This window comes from Primulina tabacum, chromosome 5 (genome assembly GCF_025594145.1).
Source record: "Primulina tabacum isolate GXHZ01 chromosome 5, ASM2559414v2, whole genome shotgun sequence".
Taxonomy (NCBI): Eukaryota; Viridiplantae; Streptophyta; class Magnoliopsida; order Lamiales; family Gesneriaceae; genus Primulina; species Primulina tabacum.
In genome coordinates, this window is record NC_134554.1 from 21717084 (window position 1) to 21738765 (window position 21682).

The window sequence follows — 21682 nt, forward strand, 5'->3', positions numbered from 1 at the left end:
AACCGGTTTTTTTAATCCATTTTATAGACCGTGAAAATAAATTACTAAAGAGTATTTTATTTTATATTACTGTTTGAATTTAATAAATCTAAATTTAATAATTAAAGTCTTTAGTTAATAGGAGTTTATAGTGGTAGAGCACACGCATAGAGCATCATAGATATAAGAAATTAAATAATAAAAATATAATTTGATTAAGCTTTCATTATAACACATGATTTTTTGATGATTTTTGTTGTGCAGTCTGCTCATTTGACCTTTTAATCTGTCAATTTTGCATTAACTTATAATTACGATTTATTAATAACTAATCGCTCTTTTGATACAAGAAATATTAATTGGTCCCTACTCGACTGTTGGGATATCTATTTTTGCAATTATTTCCTTAAATTTACATATTTAAGTTTGGACATATATATATATATATATATATATATATATATATATATATATTGTACATGCCATTGGAAATTTGAATCAAATTTAGAGTTTGAATAAAAATTATGTCTCATTAATATGAGAGTGTCTTTTGAATCTCCATATTCTTCAGTTAGTTGTGACTCATTATTGTGGAATTGTCTTTTGACTTTCCATATTCTTGAGCTAATTGAAGAGTTTTGGCTCTTCATATTTTTGAGTTAATGTGAAGATTAATTGAGTTAATTCATGACTTTTGGTGTGCATTTTGGGGCTTATAAATAGTGTGTTCATTTCCTAATTTCAAATATATGAAAATCTTATCTCTTTCAACTATTCTCTTGCATTTCATATTGTTAGCTTTTCATTTGGCCTCCGTTAAATCTCGATGATAAAGTAAATGTACGTTTTCAGTTCTCCGTAGTAGTGTCTCGTGCTAAGTCACTGCTGGTTGTCCCGTTGTATCTTGGGAAACAGACGTCCAAGACGATCCTCGAAGCACATACAGGAGGGGACGAATCTGTTTTAAGGACATTGTACTTCGTACAGGCCTCAGTTTGGTATATTTTAAGCTTTGTTCTACTATGTTTTTTCAATATTTAGTTCACTCGTTTTTATAAAGTTTATTGTACTTTATCGTTCGACGTATTGTGCAACAAACTTAAAACAAATTACTCATTACGTGATTTGTTTTAGATATGGCAACAGGAAAAAATGTGTTGAGGGAAACTAGTTCTGTTGTCCCTCATGCCACTGTGACACCTCAATTTGCCCCACGTACTGCTGTTGCTGTGCCGGCTACTCACTGCGAAAAACCTGAGAAGTTCACTAGTGTGGACCTCAAAAGGTGGCAGCAGAAGATGCTGTTCTACTTGACGATGCTGAACCTGACCAGATTCCTGTCTGAGGATGCTCCTAAACTCAAAGAGGGTGAGGGAGATGTTGAATCTGTTAGTGTGGTGGAAGCATGGAATCATTCTGATTTCTTATGCCGAAACTATGTACTAAACGTCAAACGGATTAGCCGATTCGCTATACAACGTGTTTTGCGAAAAGAAAACGACTATAGAGCTATGAGAATCCCTTGACAGAAATTACAAAACCGAGGATGCCGGGGCCAAGAAATTTCTTGTTGGTCTCTTTCTGGACTTTAAAATGGTGGATTCAAAGGCGATTATCAGCCAAGTTCAAGAATTCCAAGGGATTCTTCACGAGATTCTTGGTGAGAGGATGACTTTGAGCGGATCATTCCAAGTGGCTGCTATTGTTGAAAAGCTACCACCAGCTTGGAAGGATTTCAAAAATTATTTGAAGCACAAGCGCAAGGAGATGAATGTTGAAGAGCCAATTGTTCGACTTCGCATCGAGGAAGACAACAAGAGTTCGGAAAGATGATTGTTTTCTCCTGTTGCTGCTAAGGCAAATTTTGTCGAGCATGGTCGAAGATCGAAAAAGATAACCTTTCCCACCTCCGACAAAAAGTTGAACTTGAGACCCAAGGGAGGCATTTCGAAGAAAAGGTTATCTGGAAAATGCTACAACTGTGATGGTATGGGTCACAAGGCCTCTGAATGTAAGAAGCCGAAGAGAAAACGAGAGGAGAATGTGGTAGAGAACATTTCTCAGGAGGTTTTGAACATGAATCTCTGTGTTGTAATATTAGAAGTTAATTTGGTGGGTTCGAACTCAAGGGAGTGGTGGATCGACATTGGTGCCACTCGCCATGTTTGCTCGAACAAGGAGTTGTTTTGCTGCTTTTGAGGAATATGAGAATGGGTAAAAGCTATTCATGAGAAATTCCGCTACTCCTGAAATCAAGGGTCAAGGGAAAGTTGTTCTAAAGATGACATCTGGAAAAGAACTGACTCTGAACAATGTGTTGTATGTACCTGAAATCCGCAAGAACTTGGTGTCCGGGTCGCTTCTTAACAAGTATGGTTTCCGCATTGTCTTTGAGTCAGATAAGGGTGTTTTGTCGAAAAGTGGAATGTTTGTAGGCAAATGTTATGTTTGTAATGGATTATTCAAACTCAATGTAATGACTATTAAGCATGTGATTAATAAAGTTAATACTTTTGCTTACTTGTTTGAATCTTCTTGTTTGTGGTATGGTAGATTTGGACACGTTAATTATGATATAATTCGTAGACTAATTAACATGAAAAGTATTCCCGCATACTGAATTGATAAACAACACAAATGTGAAACTTGTGTTGAGGCAAAACTAACGAGATCATATTTTCGAACAATTGAAAAAAATAGTGAACCACTTGATCTAATTCACAGTGATATATGTGATTTAAAAGGTGTACAAACTCGTGGTGAAAATAAATACTTCATTACTTTTGTTGACGATAGCACAAAATTTTGTTATGTGTATCTTCTTAAAAATAAGGATGAAGCTATTGACAAATTTGTCCAATATAAGAGTGAAGTTGAAACCAACTTAGCAAGAAATCGTGGAGGTGAATATGAATCACCATTTGCTGAGTTTTGTGCTCAACACGGTATCAAACATGAAAGAACTGCACCTTATTCTCTCAGCAAAATGGCTTTGTAGAGAGAAAGAATCACACCTTGAAAGAAATTATGAATGCGTTGGTATTAAGTTCTGGTTTACCACAGAACATGTGGGGGAAGCTGTTCTAACAGCGAATTACTTTTTAAATAAGGTGCCCCAAAAGAAGCAAAATAAAAGTCCATACGAGTTATGGAAAGGTAGAAGACCTTCCTACCAATACTTGCGAGTGTGGGGGTGTCTTACGACAGTTGCAGTACCCACTCCGATAAAAGTCCATACGAGTTATTTTAAATGCAATGGCTGAAACCATGCCTACATAAATCCATAAAATTCGAAACATGCATTTTGTGAAATCATCCCACAGCTGAATAAAATAACTACATTTAAAATTATGGAAAAACCAACCAACCAAAACATTTACCGTTTAAAAATATAAAACGTCAAGCATATTAAAATCTTTCAAAACCCTCAACAATATAAAATCATCAACCACTTAAAAAGATGTTTAAACGTGTTCCCAAAAATCATATTCTTGCGGAAGAATACAAGGTCCTCGGGTTAACGTGCGCTATCAGCTTCGCTCGTTCAGTCATCATCACCTCCAGTTTCCTCATCGAAAAGCTCACTTACATCATTCACATCTAGTGAGTCTAAAAACTCAACACACCTGCAACGTTATAACAAATACATATACATAACATGAAACAGTGAAAAAAAATGTACTCAACATACATCTCATGATCTTAAAAGTGTAAACGTAAACATGTCATGAAAATCATATCGAGTCAAAACAGCTCATCGTATCATCATATACTTATATATTTGTTTTGGTTGAATTCATTTCATTAGTTGTGACTTTCGTATCAGCTCTATTTGATGGTTCCATCTACGTATAACCGTGGTACCCGGCGGCTGTCGGACCTCAGCGACAGTATCACCCATCCACTGGTACTAGGCCTCATCATCATCGTATACATATATCGTCAGTCACAACCAATTCTCATCCTTCAAAAAACATCATCATTTTCATCACTTAACAAAAATCATGCATATACGTAATTTTTCTTAAAATCATGCATTCAACGTATTTTCTCATAATTTCATAAAAATCATATACGTGATACATAACATTTAAAAACATGATAAATTTGTGTTCAGGACGTTGCCAGGACTATATCTCGACTCAGGTGCAAAATGACCAATTTGCCCTGAAATCCCAAAATGGCCTTTCTACCTTTGTACCTCTAAATTTCGACCCGAAACTTACCAAACTCCTTAAAACATCTCAAAAAATATTTAAAAACATTTCTTAGACGTAAACTCAAGCCCGTTACCAAACTTAAACTGATTTATTTTAAAACTTGGACCGAGGTCCCGGTTTTAACCCGAATCAACCCGAAACATTACCAATTTTTTCCCAACTCGAACAATGACTCGAACCAACATGACCAGCCTCTAAACCATAAAAACCAGACCACTTAAGACCCTCTAACCGCCCCGAAATGTTGCTGAAATTTTAATGCACGTGTTCCCTTCACCCTTACCTGAGCCTTACCTGCTATCCCTTCCACTCAAGCCCCAAACCTCCAAGGCCGGACCCTAGCTAGCCACCCTAGGACCATGACTGACCAAATAGGCCCCCACAGGACTAAACCTAAGCCCACCAACGTCCCATGCACGCCCAAATGCCCGGAGATCACAAGGAAACCCTAGCCGCCTCCCCTAAAACCTCTCGGCCTTCAACACACACCACCAAAGTCGCGACTCCAGCCTAGTGACACCACACTCCTCGACTTGTACATCCCCTTAGGACCCTTACTCGACAGCCCCTAACATCATTGCAATAAAAACGTGAGAGGTGAGAAGATATTATGCATAAATCATGACAACCGAAGCCATAAACGAAATACCATGCAAGGACCGAACATTAAACATATGAAGCACACATATCAGCATTCATACGACGTGAATGATGAGAAAATGGCATGCCTTAATGATTTTACGCTAGAAAACTCGAAGATGCGCGCGTAGGATGAACACCGGAGAAGCAGAGAATGTTTTCTTTGAAAATTATGGAGGATTTTCGAGACTTGAGGATGAAGAACCTTCGAATGGGATCTTCTGCTACGGGAGGGCGGCCGAGAGCTTTAGGGTCAGGGTTAGGGTAAATTACACTAGGTTAATTAATATACTAACCAAATAATGGGCCCTTAATTAAATTTTAAAAAGATTAAAAATGGTTTTGTGCCCATTTAGCATTAAAACAAACTCATCAAGCCCAATAATACTCCCGAAAAATATTTCGTTTTGGTATGTGTTGTGCCTAATATTTCAGAAGCCCAAAATTCGGCCCAAATGAAATTGCAGTTGGCCCAATGAATCAAAGTGATATCAGTTGCTGCCAGTGCCCGACGTGGAAGAACGTGGAGTGATGGGGGAAGGAAAAACTGCTGTGCGGAATGTAACAAAAGCAAAAAGGATAATCAGAAAGAGGCCCAACATATACACACAAAAAATCGACAGCAACTTCTCTGCAACTTTGCTTTCATATCAACAATCATCTTCCATAGATTTCAGATGTTTATTCCAGTTTCTTGTAAAAACTTTGTTCGAATTTATAACGGCATAACATATGTTAATGTTGTTTATGAGTTCCCCCTTTAATTTCATTATATTCGTCTTTTCAAGTTCTTATTTTTGGAGCCATTTTGAGGGAATTAGAACGAACGATCGAATCAAGATTCGCAACGTTTGATTAGAAGTCAGATTATTTCACAAATTTGGCACGAACACGTGCCTGGCACGCCCGCAAATTTTCGAGCCAAACAGTATGTTTTTGAAAATATTGCCCTAACCCTCAAAAAATCCTCTGAATCGTTAAAATTTGTGTACCAGTTAAAAATATAGCCAGACGGGTAAAAATACCTAGCCCATGCCTATTTAAAAAAAAAATCATACTTAAATCACCTCATATTAAATAAATAAAAATAATTATTCAATAAAAATATTTTTCCTGAATATCTCCGGTCTCCGTCCCTCGTTCGAGCGCGAAATGCAACTTACACCCTAATGCATGAAACTTTAAAATAATCGTGAAATAAATCATAACCATGCAATAATTATGCAAACGCTCCAGATTCGACGACTGTCCTCACTATATGAAGACGAGTCTTTCCAGCGAGCTTATGTCCTCACTCAAACTCACCATAGGAAACTTCTCAGAGGTCACCCATCCCAAAATTGCCCCAAGTCAAGCACGCTTAACTTTGGAGTTTTTATGTGATAAGCTACCAAAAAGAAGATATGGTGCATGTGAATGAGGACATAAGCACGCTGAAAGGACCCGTCTTTATACAGTGAAGCGTTACATTAATAATATGTAACAGATAGTTCAAGTATATCACATTTTTGAAAACTTGTAATTCATTTTCAAAAATAATATAATAATTGACCTTTATAAATAATTTAAAATTTTTTTGGTTTGTTTAAGGGAATTTATTTATTTTATTAACTATTAATTGAAATGATTTTGGTCATTCAAGACCATTTCAACAAATAATAAAATTCTAATGAAAAAACGTCTCTTTGCTAACTGTTATTAGTTACATAATTAAAACCGATTGATGAGAATACGTAACGGTAGATTGTTCAAAAATCCAAAAAAAAAAAAAAAAAACGAACAAAATTTTGCAGTCACTGTGCCGGACAAAATGTGTTTGAATTCCTTAACCCATATGTCTTTTCTTAGATTAAAATTTAAAAACACATTACTAATATTTGAGTATTAATTTTTTTAATATATGATTTTCGACACCCAAATATGTATATAAATATTGTTATTTATGAAAAATTTGTTTTTCGTATGAAAATATGTACAAAATATTGAAATATGATAATAATATATGTTATATGAAGATAAGATTTTTAGTATAAAATTTAAACAAATTTATTAATATCAGCATTTGTTACACATGTTTGAATATTAAAAAATAATATATTAGTACTGTATCCGATATAGTTATAATCCAATATCATATATTAATACCATATTTTCAATATCTTTTACGGATTTTCATTTGAAAAAAAAGTGTTATTAATACCATATTTGTTATACATGTTTGATTACTAAAAAAATCATATATTAATATAAGATATGAAACATTTGGTATTCAAAAATCATAATTTTTTTTAATTTTTATATAGATTTTCGTTCGAGAAAATATATGTGGTTAAAGAAGTATAAACACATTTGTTGCGTTATGTTACAAATATAAACAAATAATTTTTTTGACAAAAAACTAAATGTAAATTTAATTTTGAGTTTGAATATTTTTTTAAAAAATTATCCTTACTTCAATCATATAAAAACATAGTTGGCCATTTTTATTCTTTTATTCTTATTATTTATTTATTTATTGAAAATTATTATTATTATTTCAACAACTGAGGTGAGTGCAAGGTATTACCAACCGCTGAAAAGCCCATGCCTACTTGTTACCCAAACGCCTCGTTCTCTGCATTTCCCAGAAATCCACATTGTTTCTGCGATATTACTTCAACTTCAAAACAAGTTTTTTCTCTTGCAATTCAAGAAATAGTATAAATTAATCTCTTCGTCTTCTTCAAGACCCTTCATTATTATTACTATCAATAATGGTACTATGGTATCTATATTTATATCCACTTGACATTATATTATAGTAGGATAGGAAAAATTCAAAACCAAGGAGATCCCATAAAGTTACGAGCGTGTCTGCTTGAGGAGATCATTGGGTTATGGACATTGAACAAAGATTTCAGATTTATGGGATTTTGAGTTTGAATGAAACGATGAAGGAGGCAAATATTTAATATATCTCCATTCCATCAAATCAAGGTAAAGTTTGAATCTTTATGGCGTTTTTCCATTGTTTTGTGTGTTTTCTTGATGTGATCAGAGAGCCATGTTGAGGTGAGGATAGCAACAATTGTTTTTTCTATGCTCCTCTGTTAGAACTGGTCGTCGCGTTTGCTCAAGCTTATACTTGAAAAAGGAAAATGGCAAGCTTTGTTGCCTTGATTTATTGTATGCATCTAATGTTTTCACTATGTGTATTCTTCTTGAACAACAGAGGGTCTTTGTTGAAGAGTGGTTCATTTTGTTTAACTAATATTGTTGACCGTTGGTAATCTTGGAAGAAATGGCGCTTATTGTGTGAGGTGATTCTGTTTCTTTATCATCTTTATTTTATGTGGCAGTCCTTTTGTAGTCAAGAAAATGGGTTCCAGTCACAATTCCGGTTTGTCGAAGGAAACTGGCATCTTTAATCTGAAGGTGTGGGCTCTAGTGGGCATCTTCTTCTGCATCTTTGCTGTACTTGTTCTTTCGATGCTATGGTGGTTTGTAGCGCGCAAGAAATTCAGGACGGCGAATAAACTTCCAGTTAACCAGATTCCAAATGTGTCGAAGGAAATCAAAGAGATAAGAATGGACCAGAATTCAACTATACATTTTGATCCCGAAAGAGATTCATTCTCCAATGGAGAAGTGTATCATGGAAAGGATTCTGACAAGGTTTTAACTCAATTAAACAATGGGAAGGGAAGTAATGCAGATGGTAGTGGTCAATCAGGTTCCTTTACTTTCATAAGGAAAGATGACGGGGCATATGAATCTGTGGAGAAGAAGGGTTCTCCGGCAATAAACCAGCCTTCTTCGCATCCTATAACCATACCGTCCCCTCTAGCGGGCCTTCCTGAGCTCTCTCAGCTCGATTGGGGTCACTGGTTTACGCTAAGGGATCTTGAAATAGCAACGGATAAGTTTTCGAAAGAAAATGTAATTGGTGAGGGCGGATACGGAGTTGTCTATCGGGGCCAACTGATCAATGGTATTGTTGTGGCAGTGAAAAGGCTACTTAACAATTTGTGAGTCGTTTTTTGGATTTCATCCAGCATATTAAGCGAACATTTCTGTTAGTTGCTTTCTTTATGAGTTGATTACCATGTGATGTTTAAATTGTAGAGGGCAAGCGGAGAAAGAGTTTAGGGTGGAAGTAGAAGCTATAGGCCATGTCCGGCATAAAAACTTGGTTCGACTTTTGGGATATTGTATCGAAGGTACACAGAGGTATTATTCTTTCAAACTTCCCATCTCTTTCCTTCTAAGAAACCAAATTATGGCAAATTTATTGTAGATTTAGAATTACATTTTACTTAAACTTGTACAAGTCATGACGGCCAATAGAATGTTTTAGTTACCTTTTTTCCCCCTATTTTGCTACACATATAGGTTATTGGTATATGAGTATGTAAACAATGGCAATCTAGAGCAATGGCTCCATGGAGCAATGTTCCAGCATGGATACCTTACGTGGGAGGGACGAATGAAAATTCTACTTGGCACCGCCAAAGCGTGAGTTTTTACGTATCTTTATGTTGGCAAATTTGGGTGACCAAAGTCATCTGTTTATCGATGTAAATTGACTTGACTGTTGCAGAATAGCATACCTACATGAAGCGATTGATCCCAAAGTGGTTCATCGAGACATTAAGTCGAGCAATATATTGATAGATGACGACTTTAATGCAAAAATATCTGATTTTGGTCTTGCCAAGTTGCTTGGTGCTGGAGAAACTCATATTATCACAAGAGTTATGGGAACTTTCGGGTGAGTTTTTTGTTCAGGATCTACATGATCTCAATCTGGGACTTATTTGTAAATTGTTAACTCTTCGAAATATGTTGGGGATATTAGTTTTGTAATCTTAAACTCTCATGTTTCCCCATCTCGTCTCGGATTTACCTCTTTTATATAGATACGTAGCCCCAGAATATGCTAGCAGCGGCTTCCTAAATGAAAAGAGTGATGTTTATAGCTTCGGGGTTTTGCTTTTGGAAGCGATAACAGGAAGGGAACCAGTAGATGACAGCCGACCTTTGCCTGAGGTATAGTTTAGTTTATATTCGTCTTTGAGTTTAAGCAGAACACTGATTCTGATATCAAATGTTGAGGAGAAATAGTTCAGAAATTCAACTATCCTTTCGCTTAATTCATTCATACGCTGTCCCATTCACGCTAGAACTGGAGTCTGATCCCTGATGCCAACTGATTTTGTAAATAGATCCAAGTTATATTCACTGACAATCTCATCTTCAAGACTTAGATTCAGTTGTTGCGCTACGTAATTGAACTGGTTCTCTTTTCATGATAATTCTGTAAAATACACTCTGTTGATGATACTGCAAAGCAGAAAAATCTTGTGGACTGGATAAAGATGATGGTTGGGGTGAAGCGTTCTGAGGAAGTGCTTGATCCAAATATAGACAATAGGCCATCTAAATCTGCCTTTAAACGAGCCCTTTTGACAGCCTTGAGGTGTGTTGATCCCAATGTCGAACAAAGACCTCCAATGAGTCAAGTGGTCCGCATGCTTCAGTCAGAGGAATATCCCGTGCCAAGAGAGGTTTGCTTATATACAAAATATTCTTTCCTGCTTTGTTTTCTTTGATATAATCAAATTAAGAAAAAACAAGAAAACCACCTGAATCCATCTTTCAGAAGTTTCATTTTCAACCTGTTTCATGTTCTGCTTCAGGGGCGTAAGAAGGCGAAGGAATCCTTCAGACCATCCTCGGATGGAGAGCAAATACACAGATACTGATACAACACGCACGACAATTCCAAGTTGAGGTCGTATACACGATACATTTGTATAGCAGGAAAACCATGAAGTGCTAAGTGAATTCAAGTGTTTTTTATTCCTTTGAAAATGAAGTATACATATGAAAACGATTTATTAAAATTAAAAGATACCGATAAATACACCTCAGCACGAAGGATTCCGTCCTTAATAGTCTGGTTAGCTGGCTATTAGGAGAATCACAGTGTTTTTCCTTGTCTTCGAGGCTGTGAATTATAGACTTGAAGGGACTCTATACTTACAACTCTCCTTGATGAATAAAATCCAAAACTGGAATACGATATGATATATTGATGTGAATAAAATTTGTGTTTTATGATAAAAAGTTTCAGTACAAAAGTAATGATTGTGTCTTTAGAAGAAGCATGTGTATAAAGTAATGATTGTGTCTTTAGAAGAAGCATGTGTATGTATTGTGACAAAAACTTACGTGAGATGGTCTCACGGCTCGTATTTTGTGAGACGGATTTCTTATTTAGATCTTCCATGAAAAAATATTACTTTTTGTGCTAAAAGTATTACTTTTATTGTGAATATCGGTAGGGTTGACCCGTCTCACAGATAAAAATTCGTGAGGTCGTCTCACAAGAGACCTACTCATATATTGTGTATACGTATGCCTATATATGTAACATAGAATCTCGAGGTGAATTTTTCTTTCTAAAATCATAATTTTCCTTCCTACCTATTTGGGTTTCAAATATCCCGTGCAAAACTTATTTTTGATAACCAATTTGCGGGTGTATCGTGATTGTGTTAGTAATTTATATCATTTGGAGATGAATTTATTTTAATTTTGTCTAAACTTAGGGGTATTAGACTATAAATAGATTGAATTTGACAAAAAATAACTTGTCCGGCGTCGTCGAAAAGAAGATTTTTTCTTTTATAAATATAATAATTAAACAAGTAGTTTTCTAAAACATACGAATTTGCAAAAAAATTACATAATAAATAAACCGGGTTCTATCATGCCAAATTTCTCTCTTTTGTGAAGCAAATTATCATATCATTCGACTCAATACTAGTTTGGTCAATCCAAAGGCACTTTTGTTTGTACATATTTCTTGAATTTTCTATGTAATTCATGTTGAGGCAGTGGAATATATCAATTCCAAACATAACCACCTTGGAGAAGTCGAATCTAAATTAATCATCACCATGTATGCTGTGTAGAGAATGTTTTCTTAAAGAAACAATGGCCTATAACAGGGTCCACTCTTTCTTCATCGTTTCTTTACCTCCTCTGAAAGTATTAAAAGCGTTAGCGGAGAAATGGAGAAACACGTTTTCTATATGTTGATACACGCTCACACATTTACACCCTATAAATAGTTCCTAACGGTTATTGTACAATCATTGAACACTTCTCTTCCTAGTTTTGTACTCGCCAGAAGACTTGAGCTTGCATCAATGGAGATTCTTTTTGTTCAATCGATTTATGTTTCCTAATATGGTATCAGAGCAGTAAATGACTAAGCTGCGATTGTGGTTCTCTATGGCCAAGGGAAATCAAGCCTCAACCTCCTCTCAAGCTATGAACTATTCCAACGGCCGAATAGTTTCTGAAGACTCGAGCAGTCCATTTTATCTCCAGAACGAAAATCATCCTGGATTGGTGTTAGTCTCACATCCACTCACAGATACTAATTACAACACTTGGAGTAGAGCCATGTCGATGGCGTTAACAATAAAAAATAAGCTTGTCTTTGTGGATGACACTTGTTTACGTCCTAAGCTGGATGATTTGATGTATGGAGATTGGAATCGCTGCAACAGCATGGTCATTTCGTGGATTTTGAACTTTGTTAGCTGAGAAATAGCGGATAGTCTGATGTATATACCTATGGCATCTGAAATTTGGATCGACTTAAGAGATCGGTTTCACCAGAGTAATGCTTTGAGAATTTTCCAAATCAAGAATATTTTGGGTGATTTACATCAAGGCTCCATGGATATTAATGCCTATTACATCAAATTGCGGACTCTCTGGATGAGTTGAAGGATTTTTAGCATGTATCTATCTGCAATTGCGGATCAATGAAGGATTAGGTCAATTATCAAAATCAAAAGTGTGTGATGTTGTTTTTAATGGAACTGAATGAATCTTATGCACAGATCCATGCTCAAATATTGATGATGGATCCAATTCTTGTGATTTCTAAGATTTTTTCACTAGTTCCTCAGGAAGAAATGTAGCGATCTATACAAAAAGATATTACATGTTCTTCTACTGTTCAATACTCTTTCGCCCAACAATATTCTGTGCTGGCTATGGCTAAGGGGAATCAGTATGCTAAATAAAACTCTGGTGATAAGCCAGTTTGTATTAGAGTAGGTGCCCGTCGAGCCAAGTGTTGGCTGATGGTTCACATTGAAACTCTATGTATAAACAATCTTTATTTTAATAATATTTGAAATTATTGTTTTGGCACATCTTTATCTGTATACCAATGCTTGTAAGCTCCAGGAAATTTAAATTTATGTAATCTGAATGCATGTAATCTAAGATTTTATTTAAACTATGTGTTGGAACTTTTCAAGTTCGCAATCTTGATTTTGATGTTAACAAAACTTGTTAATTTGTGTTACTAATAATCTACCTTAGTGTGCAGAAGCTAGGATCAGTCACGAGCTGTTTACATCGCAAACTGAGGACTCAACTGATCACACAAATTGAATCAGTCAAACTGTTACGTCAATTGAGCAGTCCAGCTGAAACGTCTGCTATTCGTTTTCTTAAAAAGTACTAGAAATTTTTTTTTACCTCACTTAGCATCGACCGAACCATAAAATATTTTTGACGTCATTTTAAAAATAAACATCCAACTGCCATTTAAAAATCCAAAGGAAAATATTTTAAAACATAAAATCGTCAAACATTTTACCAACCTAAAAACATTATTTGAAAAGTATAGCCCATACTATAACCTCTCAAAAATCTCTCATAACATAAATAAAAGACGTAAAAATATTTTTAACATAACTTGAAATCATAAATCATAACTAGTGCGGAAAACTAGCGTCGGTCCTCGGGTTATGTGCACCTCCAGTCCAGTCAGATCAACCATCAACACCTCCATTAACATTATCATAATCACCTGCATCAATCACACCTAGTGAGTCTAAAGACTCAACACGTCATATTCTTGATAACGAATAATACGTAATACAGTTAACATATAACAGTGAAAAATACTTGTACTTAAAATATCATTTTCATGAAGATGCATAAACATAAACATTTTCGTAAACATTTTCATGATGCATAAAAACATTTTCATAAAAACGTTTTCATATAAACACAAACATATCACATAAACATATTCATATTCATATCCATATTCGTGTCCATATTCATATTCATATTCCTATTCATGTTCATGTTCGTGTTTGTTGAATTCAGATCGTGATTGTGACTCGTATTCTTAAACGTATTGGACGATGGATCCATCTACATGTAACCACAGTACTGGGCGGCGGGGACACCAGCAACACTCTCACCGGTCAACTGGGCCCTGGCCTACGTATTAACATATCATGGCATTGGAAATACAATCGTCGGGGCTCCCTCTGGGGCCTTTTCCCATAAATGGGCTCCCTCTGGGGCCTTCTCCCCTCACGACATCTCCAATCATATTCATCATATTCGTATTCGTATCAACGAAAACACGATTGTCGGGCTCCCACTGGGACCATAACCCTCACGATATTTCCAACATATTGTAGTAGTCACAATCCCTTCACGTCCTTCAACATGTTATCATCACTTAATAAAAACATGCATATAATATCATTTTTATTTTGAAACCAAGCATGCAACATATCTTTTAAATGCTCATATTTAAATCATAAAAATCATAGACATTTAAAAATCATAATTTAACATATTAAAAATCATAAACATCTATGAACATTTTTAAAATAAGCATTTTAATTTCATAAACGTTTAAAATAAACATTTAGATCATAAAAATTTAAAATAAACGTTTTAGCATATTAACTCATAAAACATTAAACATATTAACGTCTTAAAAACCCATAAACATTTAAAATTGACATATTAACATATAAACATCCATAATAATTGAAAATAATCATATTAATATATAAAACAGCATTCAGGACACTGCCATGACGATTACTAATTTCTAGGTGTGAAAAGACCGTTTTACCCATAGACGTAAAATTTCTCATTTTTGATATTTTCTTAATTTCATTGACTCTAACATGTCCCAAATAATTATTTAAACTTACATGAATTTTCTCATATTTTTATTTAGCCTAAATCGATGACTTTTAAATTAATCTTTAAATAAGACGTATTACTTCGTTTTAATCCCGAATTAAACCAAACCTTAATATAAAATTCCCAAATTAAAAAATTATACTTCTAATAATTATTTAAGCTTAAACCTAATTTTTCATAATTTTATAAAGCATAAAACTAGGTGTTTCAATTAACTCGTTAATTAGCGTTTCGTGCGGCGATTAAATCCCGAATAAATCCAAAACTCATTATTTTGATCCCAAATTTTAAACATAGCATTTTTAAGATTTATTCTACCCTTCCAAGTCATGAGCCACACCCGTGGATCCATGGATTCAATTTTTGTTCTTTAATTTTCGTTTTTGACCCTTCGACGAACACACCGAGCCATCTCCCAATTTACTCGAGCCGCGCCCGAGCCAAAACCTAGCAAACCCATCTAGGGACCCTCCTGACCAAGCCCAGACCAAACAACCCGGCCCTGGCCCGCTCAAAAACCCACTGAATGTTGACCCAATTCTGCTAGTGTGTTCGTGTGTTTGTGTCTTAAGTGTAACAGGTTTCCTAGCTGCCTTGGGACACTACCAGCCCTTAATCATTGAGCTCCCATGACCCTTACTGACCCTAGACCAGTCTCAGACCCGAGACACCCCCAGCCCGAGCCCCTGAACCAAGCAACAAGGTGCTGTACATGGACAGCACCTGCGCATCCCCTTATGTGCGAGAGTCCTACTTGCGTGGGACTCTTTGCAGCAGCCACCAACGAGCCCTAGCCTCCCTGACCCACTTTGGACCACCCTGAGCCATCACCTGGACCACCCTAGCCACCGCCTGAACCATCCTAGCCATCGCCTGAACCCTCGAAAATTGCAGCACTCGGCTGCACCAAAAGCATGCGAGGGAAGAGTCCATGTGATCATGGGCTCTTCCTAACCTCCTAGACACGGGTCCTAGCCATGCTAGGACCCTACCAGACCCTAGGCTTACCCCTTACCAAGCCCCAGCCATCCCTGGCCGAGTCCACCAGCAGAAACCCCCAAAGACGCACCCCTTGATCAAAGCCATACCAGAATTCGTTCCAGCTTGTTTCTGTGTGTGAGTGCAGCATGTTTGTGCGTTTTCTAGGATATTAAAACGTGTGTAAACCTTCCCTTATCAATCTACCAGACCCTAGGATGGCCCCTTACCAAGCCCCAGCCAAGACAAGCCTTTAATTCCCTTAACTGACACCTCCTCCCACCATGACAACAACTTGCTACCTACTTGCATGTTTCTTGTTTCTGTGATTGTGTGTGTTTCTAGGCCTTCAAACCCATGTAAAACAATATGTGATCAAAACCTAAATCATGGCAGCCCCTTTTTAACATATTAAACATGAATTTGAAACAAAACCCAAGCTTTAAAAATTCCATGATCATGAAAAACGAAAATAAATAACACGTCACTTGTTTTTCATGCAAAACACATTTAAATAAATACTATGGTGAGATTGATGAGTAAAAGGAGAATATGACGTGCCTTTGCGTTTTTAATGCACGATTTTACATCGGCGACGAAGAACGGAGCAAGACCTTGGCATGACACAACCTTGAAAGCTTTGAAAATCTCCTTCACTTTGCCGTGAGAGTTGTGTCGTGTGTGTTGTGTGTTTTTGGGGTGAAAATTCAGAAAAGAGGCGTGAATTAATGTGTGTTGGGGAAGGGGTTTTAACATATTATATAGTAAATCATTCCACTAATAGGGCTTAGGCCTATTAAGCCTTCTAATTAAGCCCAATAATCTTTAATTAAATAACCAAAATTATTTTGCTTCGGATAGTTTGTGAATTTATTAGCCGGGTTGCCATTAAGTTCATGTTTCTGTTGAAAATCCAACACCGATAAAAATTACGTCCCGGCGTATAAATTCACCTCAAAACCTCTTACTTTCAAAAATAAGAAAAAGAATCAATCATATTTTAAATAATTAAAAACGACTATTTAAAAATCATTTTTTAATTTTCAGCCATCGGTCTCCGTTCCTCGATCGCAACTCGAATAACCTTTAAAAATACATTTAATGCAACAATGTAGAAAATATATTTTAAACATGCAATTATGCACAACATAATTAATTCATGCAATTAAAACATTTAATTAAAATACAAAGAATTTAATAATTGCATGCATGTGGTTTTCGTGGACCTTTAAATTTTTTCGGGCCGTTACACCAGCTGATTGTCCAGTTAATAGTTGGTTCAGCAGGAGAACCTCAGAATCCTGGCCAACCGAAGGACAGTTCAACTGACGAGTCAACTGATTTCACCAGCCCAACTGAAGATCAGTTCAGCTGACTAGTTCGAAACATCAGTCAGAATCTTTTAGTTGTAGATGAAGACAAACTATTTATGAGGATTTCAGCTATACACGAAGGTACAAAGTAATTGTCTAGTCAAAGGACAATAATGGATGTTGCATCAGAGCATTAAAGACAAAACGTTTCAGAAGGGCAGTCGGAAAGTCGAGACACAAAGTCCAAGAAACGAATTAAAGATGCAACTGATACAATAATTGAGTCTCACTGTACGATTAGTTTTCCCGCCTATATAAAGAGAAGATCGGTGAAGACTCAATATATATAGAGACAATAAGCTTCAACGCAAATACGAGAGAAAAGAAAGGACACGCACATTCCACATCAGCTTTAAAAAGCAATCAGCCCAGAGGGAACTCTTCACAGCCATATCAGCTTAGATGAGAAGCTTATTTCCCTCAGTGTGTGAGAACATATTTGTTCAGTTCTCACACACACAAACACTCTCACCACCACTCAAATACAGTCTTGCACAAAGACGTTAAACTTGTGTATGTAGTATTTCTCACATAGACGTAAAAGAAGTGTTGGCTAGAAGGTGCTGCCTTCAGTCTAGACTAGGAGTTCAGTTAGGCAGTGGGTAAGTCCTAAGCTGAGTGGGTTTGTACAAGTAGTTGTATAAATCAAAGTCTTCTTGTGGATCCTACCCGAGGTGGTAGAAGGGAGCAGTTGAAGTCTCCGAACATCCATAAACATATCTTGTGTATTTAACTGATTAACTGATGTTTTCAAACTATTTGAATCAGTTAAAATATCCGTCAGTTCAGTTGTCACCATAACTTAATTGATGAATGCAAAAACTAATCTACCATTTTTCAGTTATTCGGTTTACATAACTTAAAATGTTTTCTAATATAACAGTTTTCTTCATGAATGATTACTTCGAGTTTCTTCCACTTGGTTTTAAAATCAAATTCAATATAATTCATCGGTGTTAAAATTCTTAGAACACGAGCTATTGCAGCTCATTGGAGAATGTAGTGTTTGAAATGCTTTCGAAGGAACTAGCACACTCGATCCTTCAGTTGGTATCAGAGCTAGCTGTTCTAAGAAGAACATTTGAAGAAAACTGTGTTTTAAAATTTATTACTTTAAAATAGTCTTAAAAGCTATTTAAAAGTATTTCATATAATTTTCAAACTATTTGAAAATATTTATATGTCGCTCTTTAGCAAAGAGTTGAGAGGATTGGTTCTGCAAATAATGTTGTAGCCATTTCTCTAGATTCTTAGCTTTGGGGTTTTAATCAGCTTACAGGGGACTGAGAATCATTTGCAAATATGCACAACTAAATTGCTCGATAAACAAGATTTCAGTGGCAAGCCTACCAGGTCAGCTGTTCTTCAGACGAAACTCATCCATGTTGGGATGTTGGTCGATTTAATCACCAGATGAATTCCACGTGAGCCTAGTCAGAGTCTGCTCGACTAGTTGGGTAAACACAGGGGTCAAGTTCAAAGCAGTTTAACTCATTTCTCTAGCAAATTGAACTCATGACCGATGCAGCATTTCAAGCAGTCAAGCAACCAGTTGATGATATATCCAGTTCTGTCACATAAACCGACTGATATCTGATGTTTTTTAAAATATGCTATTGTTGTAGCAATTTTTCTTTTTCAACTGATGTATGTACTCAGATGTAAATACAAAAAATCTATTTAAATAAACATCATGTTTATTCAGCTGTGTTTCGTTGTGACTGAATGGATATTTCCAGATTTCTTGTCTACGATGCTTGAATGATTATAACCTCTGAATGAATGATTAGATAAGTATTTTTCAAATATAGGCTATCACTCAGTCTTTGAGGGGGAGTTTTTCTTTTACCCTCAAACTGAAAAATTGTTTTTCAATCAGTTTTTAAAATTCAGTTGTTGAGAAGAATTCTTTCTTTTTCATCAACTGAAAAGTATTTTTTTAATTCTGTTTATTTTTCAAAGAGGTTTTCAATTCAGTTTTGGAGGGGGAGTTATTCTTTTATCCTCTATCTCTAAATGGTTTTCAAAACTTCTTTAATTCAGTTCTTGAGAGGGAGCTTTTAAAGATGTTTGAATATACTAACCCTTAAACTGAATATATTGTGTTAACTGCTCAAGTTTTGTAATCATCAAAAATGAGGAGATTGTTGGAACTTTTGAAGTTCACAATCTTTATTTTGATGTTAACAAAACTTGTTAATTTGTGTTACTAATAATCTAACTTTTTGTGCAGAAGGTAGGATCAGTCACGAGCTGTTTACATCGCAAACTGAGGACTCAACTGATCGCACAAACTGAATAAGTATAACTGTTACGTCAATTGAGCAGTCCAGCTGATTTTCCAGTTGATAGGTGGTTCAGCAGGAGAACCTCAGAATCCTGGCCAACCGAAGGAGTATTCAACTGATGAAGAAACCTAGCTGATCCGTTCAACTGAACGAGAGTGAAATCAGTTCAATTGACGAGTCAACTGATTTCACCAGCCCAACTGAAGATCAGTTCAGCTGACTAGTTCGAAGCATCAGTCAGAATCTTTTAGTTGTAGATGAAGACAAACTCTTTATGAGGATTTCAGCTATACACGAAGGTACAAAGTAATTGTCTAGTCAAAGGACAATAATGGACATTGCATCAGAGCATTAAAGACAAAACGTTTCAGAAGGGCAGTCGGAAAGTCGAGACACAATGTCCAAGAAACGAATTCAAGATGCAACTGATACAATAATTGAGTCTCACTGTACGATCAGTTTTTCCGCCTATATAAAGAGAAGAGCGGTGCAGACTCAATATACATAGAGACAATAAGCTTCAACGCAAATACGAGAGAAAAGAAAGGACACGCACATTCCACATCAGCTTTAAGAAGCAATCAGCCCAGAGGGAACTCTTCACAGCCATATCAGCTTAGATGAGAAGCTTATTTCCCTCAGTGTGTGAGAACATATTTGTTCAGTTCTCACACACACAAACACTCTCACCACCACTCAAATACAGTCTTGCACAAAGACGTTAAACTTGTGTATGTAGTATTTCTAACATAGACGTAAAAGAAGTGTTGGCTAGAAGGTGCTGCCTTCAGTCTAGACTAGGAGTTCAGTTAGGCAGTGGGTAAGTCCTAAGCTGAGTGGGTTTGTACAAGTAGTTGTATAAATCAAAGTCTTCTTGTGGATCCTACCCGAGGTGGTAGAAGGGAGCAGTTGAAGTCTCCGAACATCCATAAACATATCTTGTGTATTTAACTAATTAACTGCTGTTTTCAAACTGTTTGGATCAGTTAAAGTATCCGTTAGTTCAGTTGTCACCATAACTGAACTGATGAATGCAAAAACTAATATATCATTTTTCAGTTATTCAGTTTACATAAGTTAAAATATTTTCTAATATAACAGTCTTCTTCACGAATGATTGCTTCGAGTTTCTTCCGCTTGGTTTAAAACCAAACTCGATTTAATTCATCTGTGTTAACATTCTTTAAACACGAGCTATTGCAACTCATTGGAGAATGTAGTGTTTGAAATGCCTTAGAAGGCACTACCACACTCGATCTTCACTATGTGTTTATTTATTTTATGCATGAATATAATTTGTTTCACGATATTTTAAAAGTTCATGCATTAGGTTTTTAGGTTGGTTTTCGCGCTCGAGCGAGGAATGGAGACTAGGAAAAATTAAAAAAAATATTTTTATTGAATGATTAATTTTAATTAATTAATATAAGATGATTTAAGTGTATTTTTCAGGAAATGAACATTGTTGGGTATTTTTACCCAACAAAGCATATTTTTATCGGTACGCAAATTTTATAGAAACAAATGACTTTTTGACGGATTGGGCAATATTTTCAAAATATTACCAAAACAAAATATTTCTTGGGAGTGTGTTTGAACTTAATGGGCTTATTTTTAAGCTTAATGGGCTCTAAACCCTTTTAGTCCTTTTTAAATCCAAATTAGGGCCCATTAGCACTTGGTTATCTATTTAAATATTACACTAATCCACCCTAAACCTAAACCTAAACCTAGCAGCCACCCACCCTCTCCCTCAGCAACATTTCACGTGGATAATAGCAGCAAACAATAGCCACTTCAAGATCCTCCTTAGTTCTTCAAGAAAATTTCTTCCCGTCTCTCCGTTTCACGTTCCACGTGCGTTTCTTCGGGTTTGTAATCATATATTCGATAAGGCACGCCTAATACCCTTATTTTCTCATCATTCACTCCCTATGTATGCTGATATGTGTGCGTGTGAGTGGGGATTTCAGATCGTGCATGTTTCATTGATTGTGCATCGTTTTTCCTTATTTATGCATGCTTACCTTGTGAAAAATCACGTTTTATTTCTTGGTTTTGGTAAGGGGCTATCGACTTTCACTACTAGAGGGCTGGACACTTCTATGTTGGAGGGATTTAGGTGCTGCAGCCACGGACTAGTCGCGTTTAAGGGTTACATGGTGAAAGAGGT

General features: G+C 36.0%; 1 protein-coding gene across 3 annotated transcripts; it reads left to right on the forward strand.

The window, feature by feature from the left end:
• Positions 1 to 7423: 7423 nt before the first annotated feature.
• On the forward strand, positions 7424 to 10969 carry LOC142547295 (putative receptor-like protein kinase At5g18500). Of its 3 annotated transcripts, none has more exons than XM_075655511.1 (8): positions 7424 to 7814; positions 8177 to 8845; positions 8943 to 9047; positions 9210 to 9332; positions 9418 to 9588; positions 9737 to 9866; positions 10172 to 10384; positions 10517 to 10969. In XM_075655511.1, exons 2-8 carry the CDS (start codon positions 8196 to 8198, stop codon positions 10580 to 10582), a joined length of 1458 nt encoding a protein of 485 aa, XP_075511626.1. In that variant the 5' UTR covers positions 7424 to 7814; positions 8177 to 8195; the 3' UTR covers positions 10583 to 10969. The 3 variants fall into 3 exon arrangements, with proteins under 3 accessions (XP_075511626.1, XP_075511628.1, XP_075511627.1); XM_075655513.1 differs by having other exon boundaries at positions 8188 to 8845; XM_075655512.1 differs by lacking the exon at positions 7424 to 7814 and having other exon boundaries at positions 7844 to 8845.
• The last annotated feature ends 10713 nt before the right edge of the window (positions 10970 to 21682 follow it).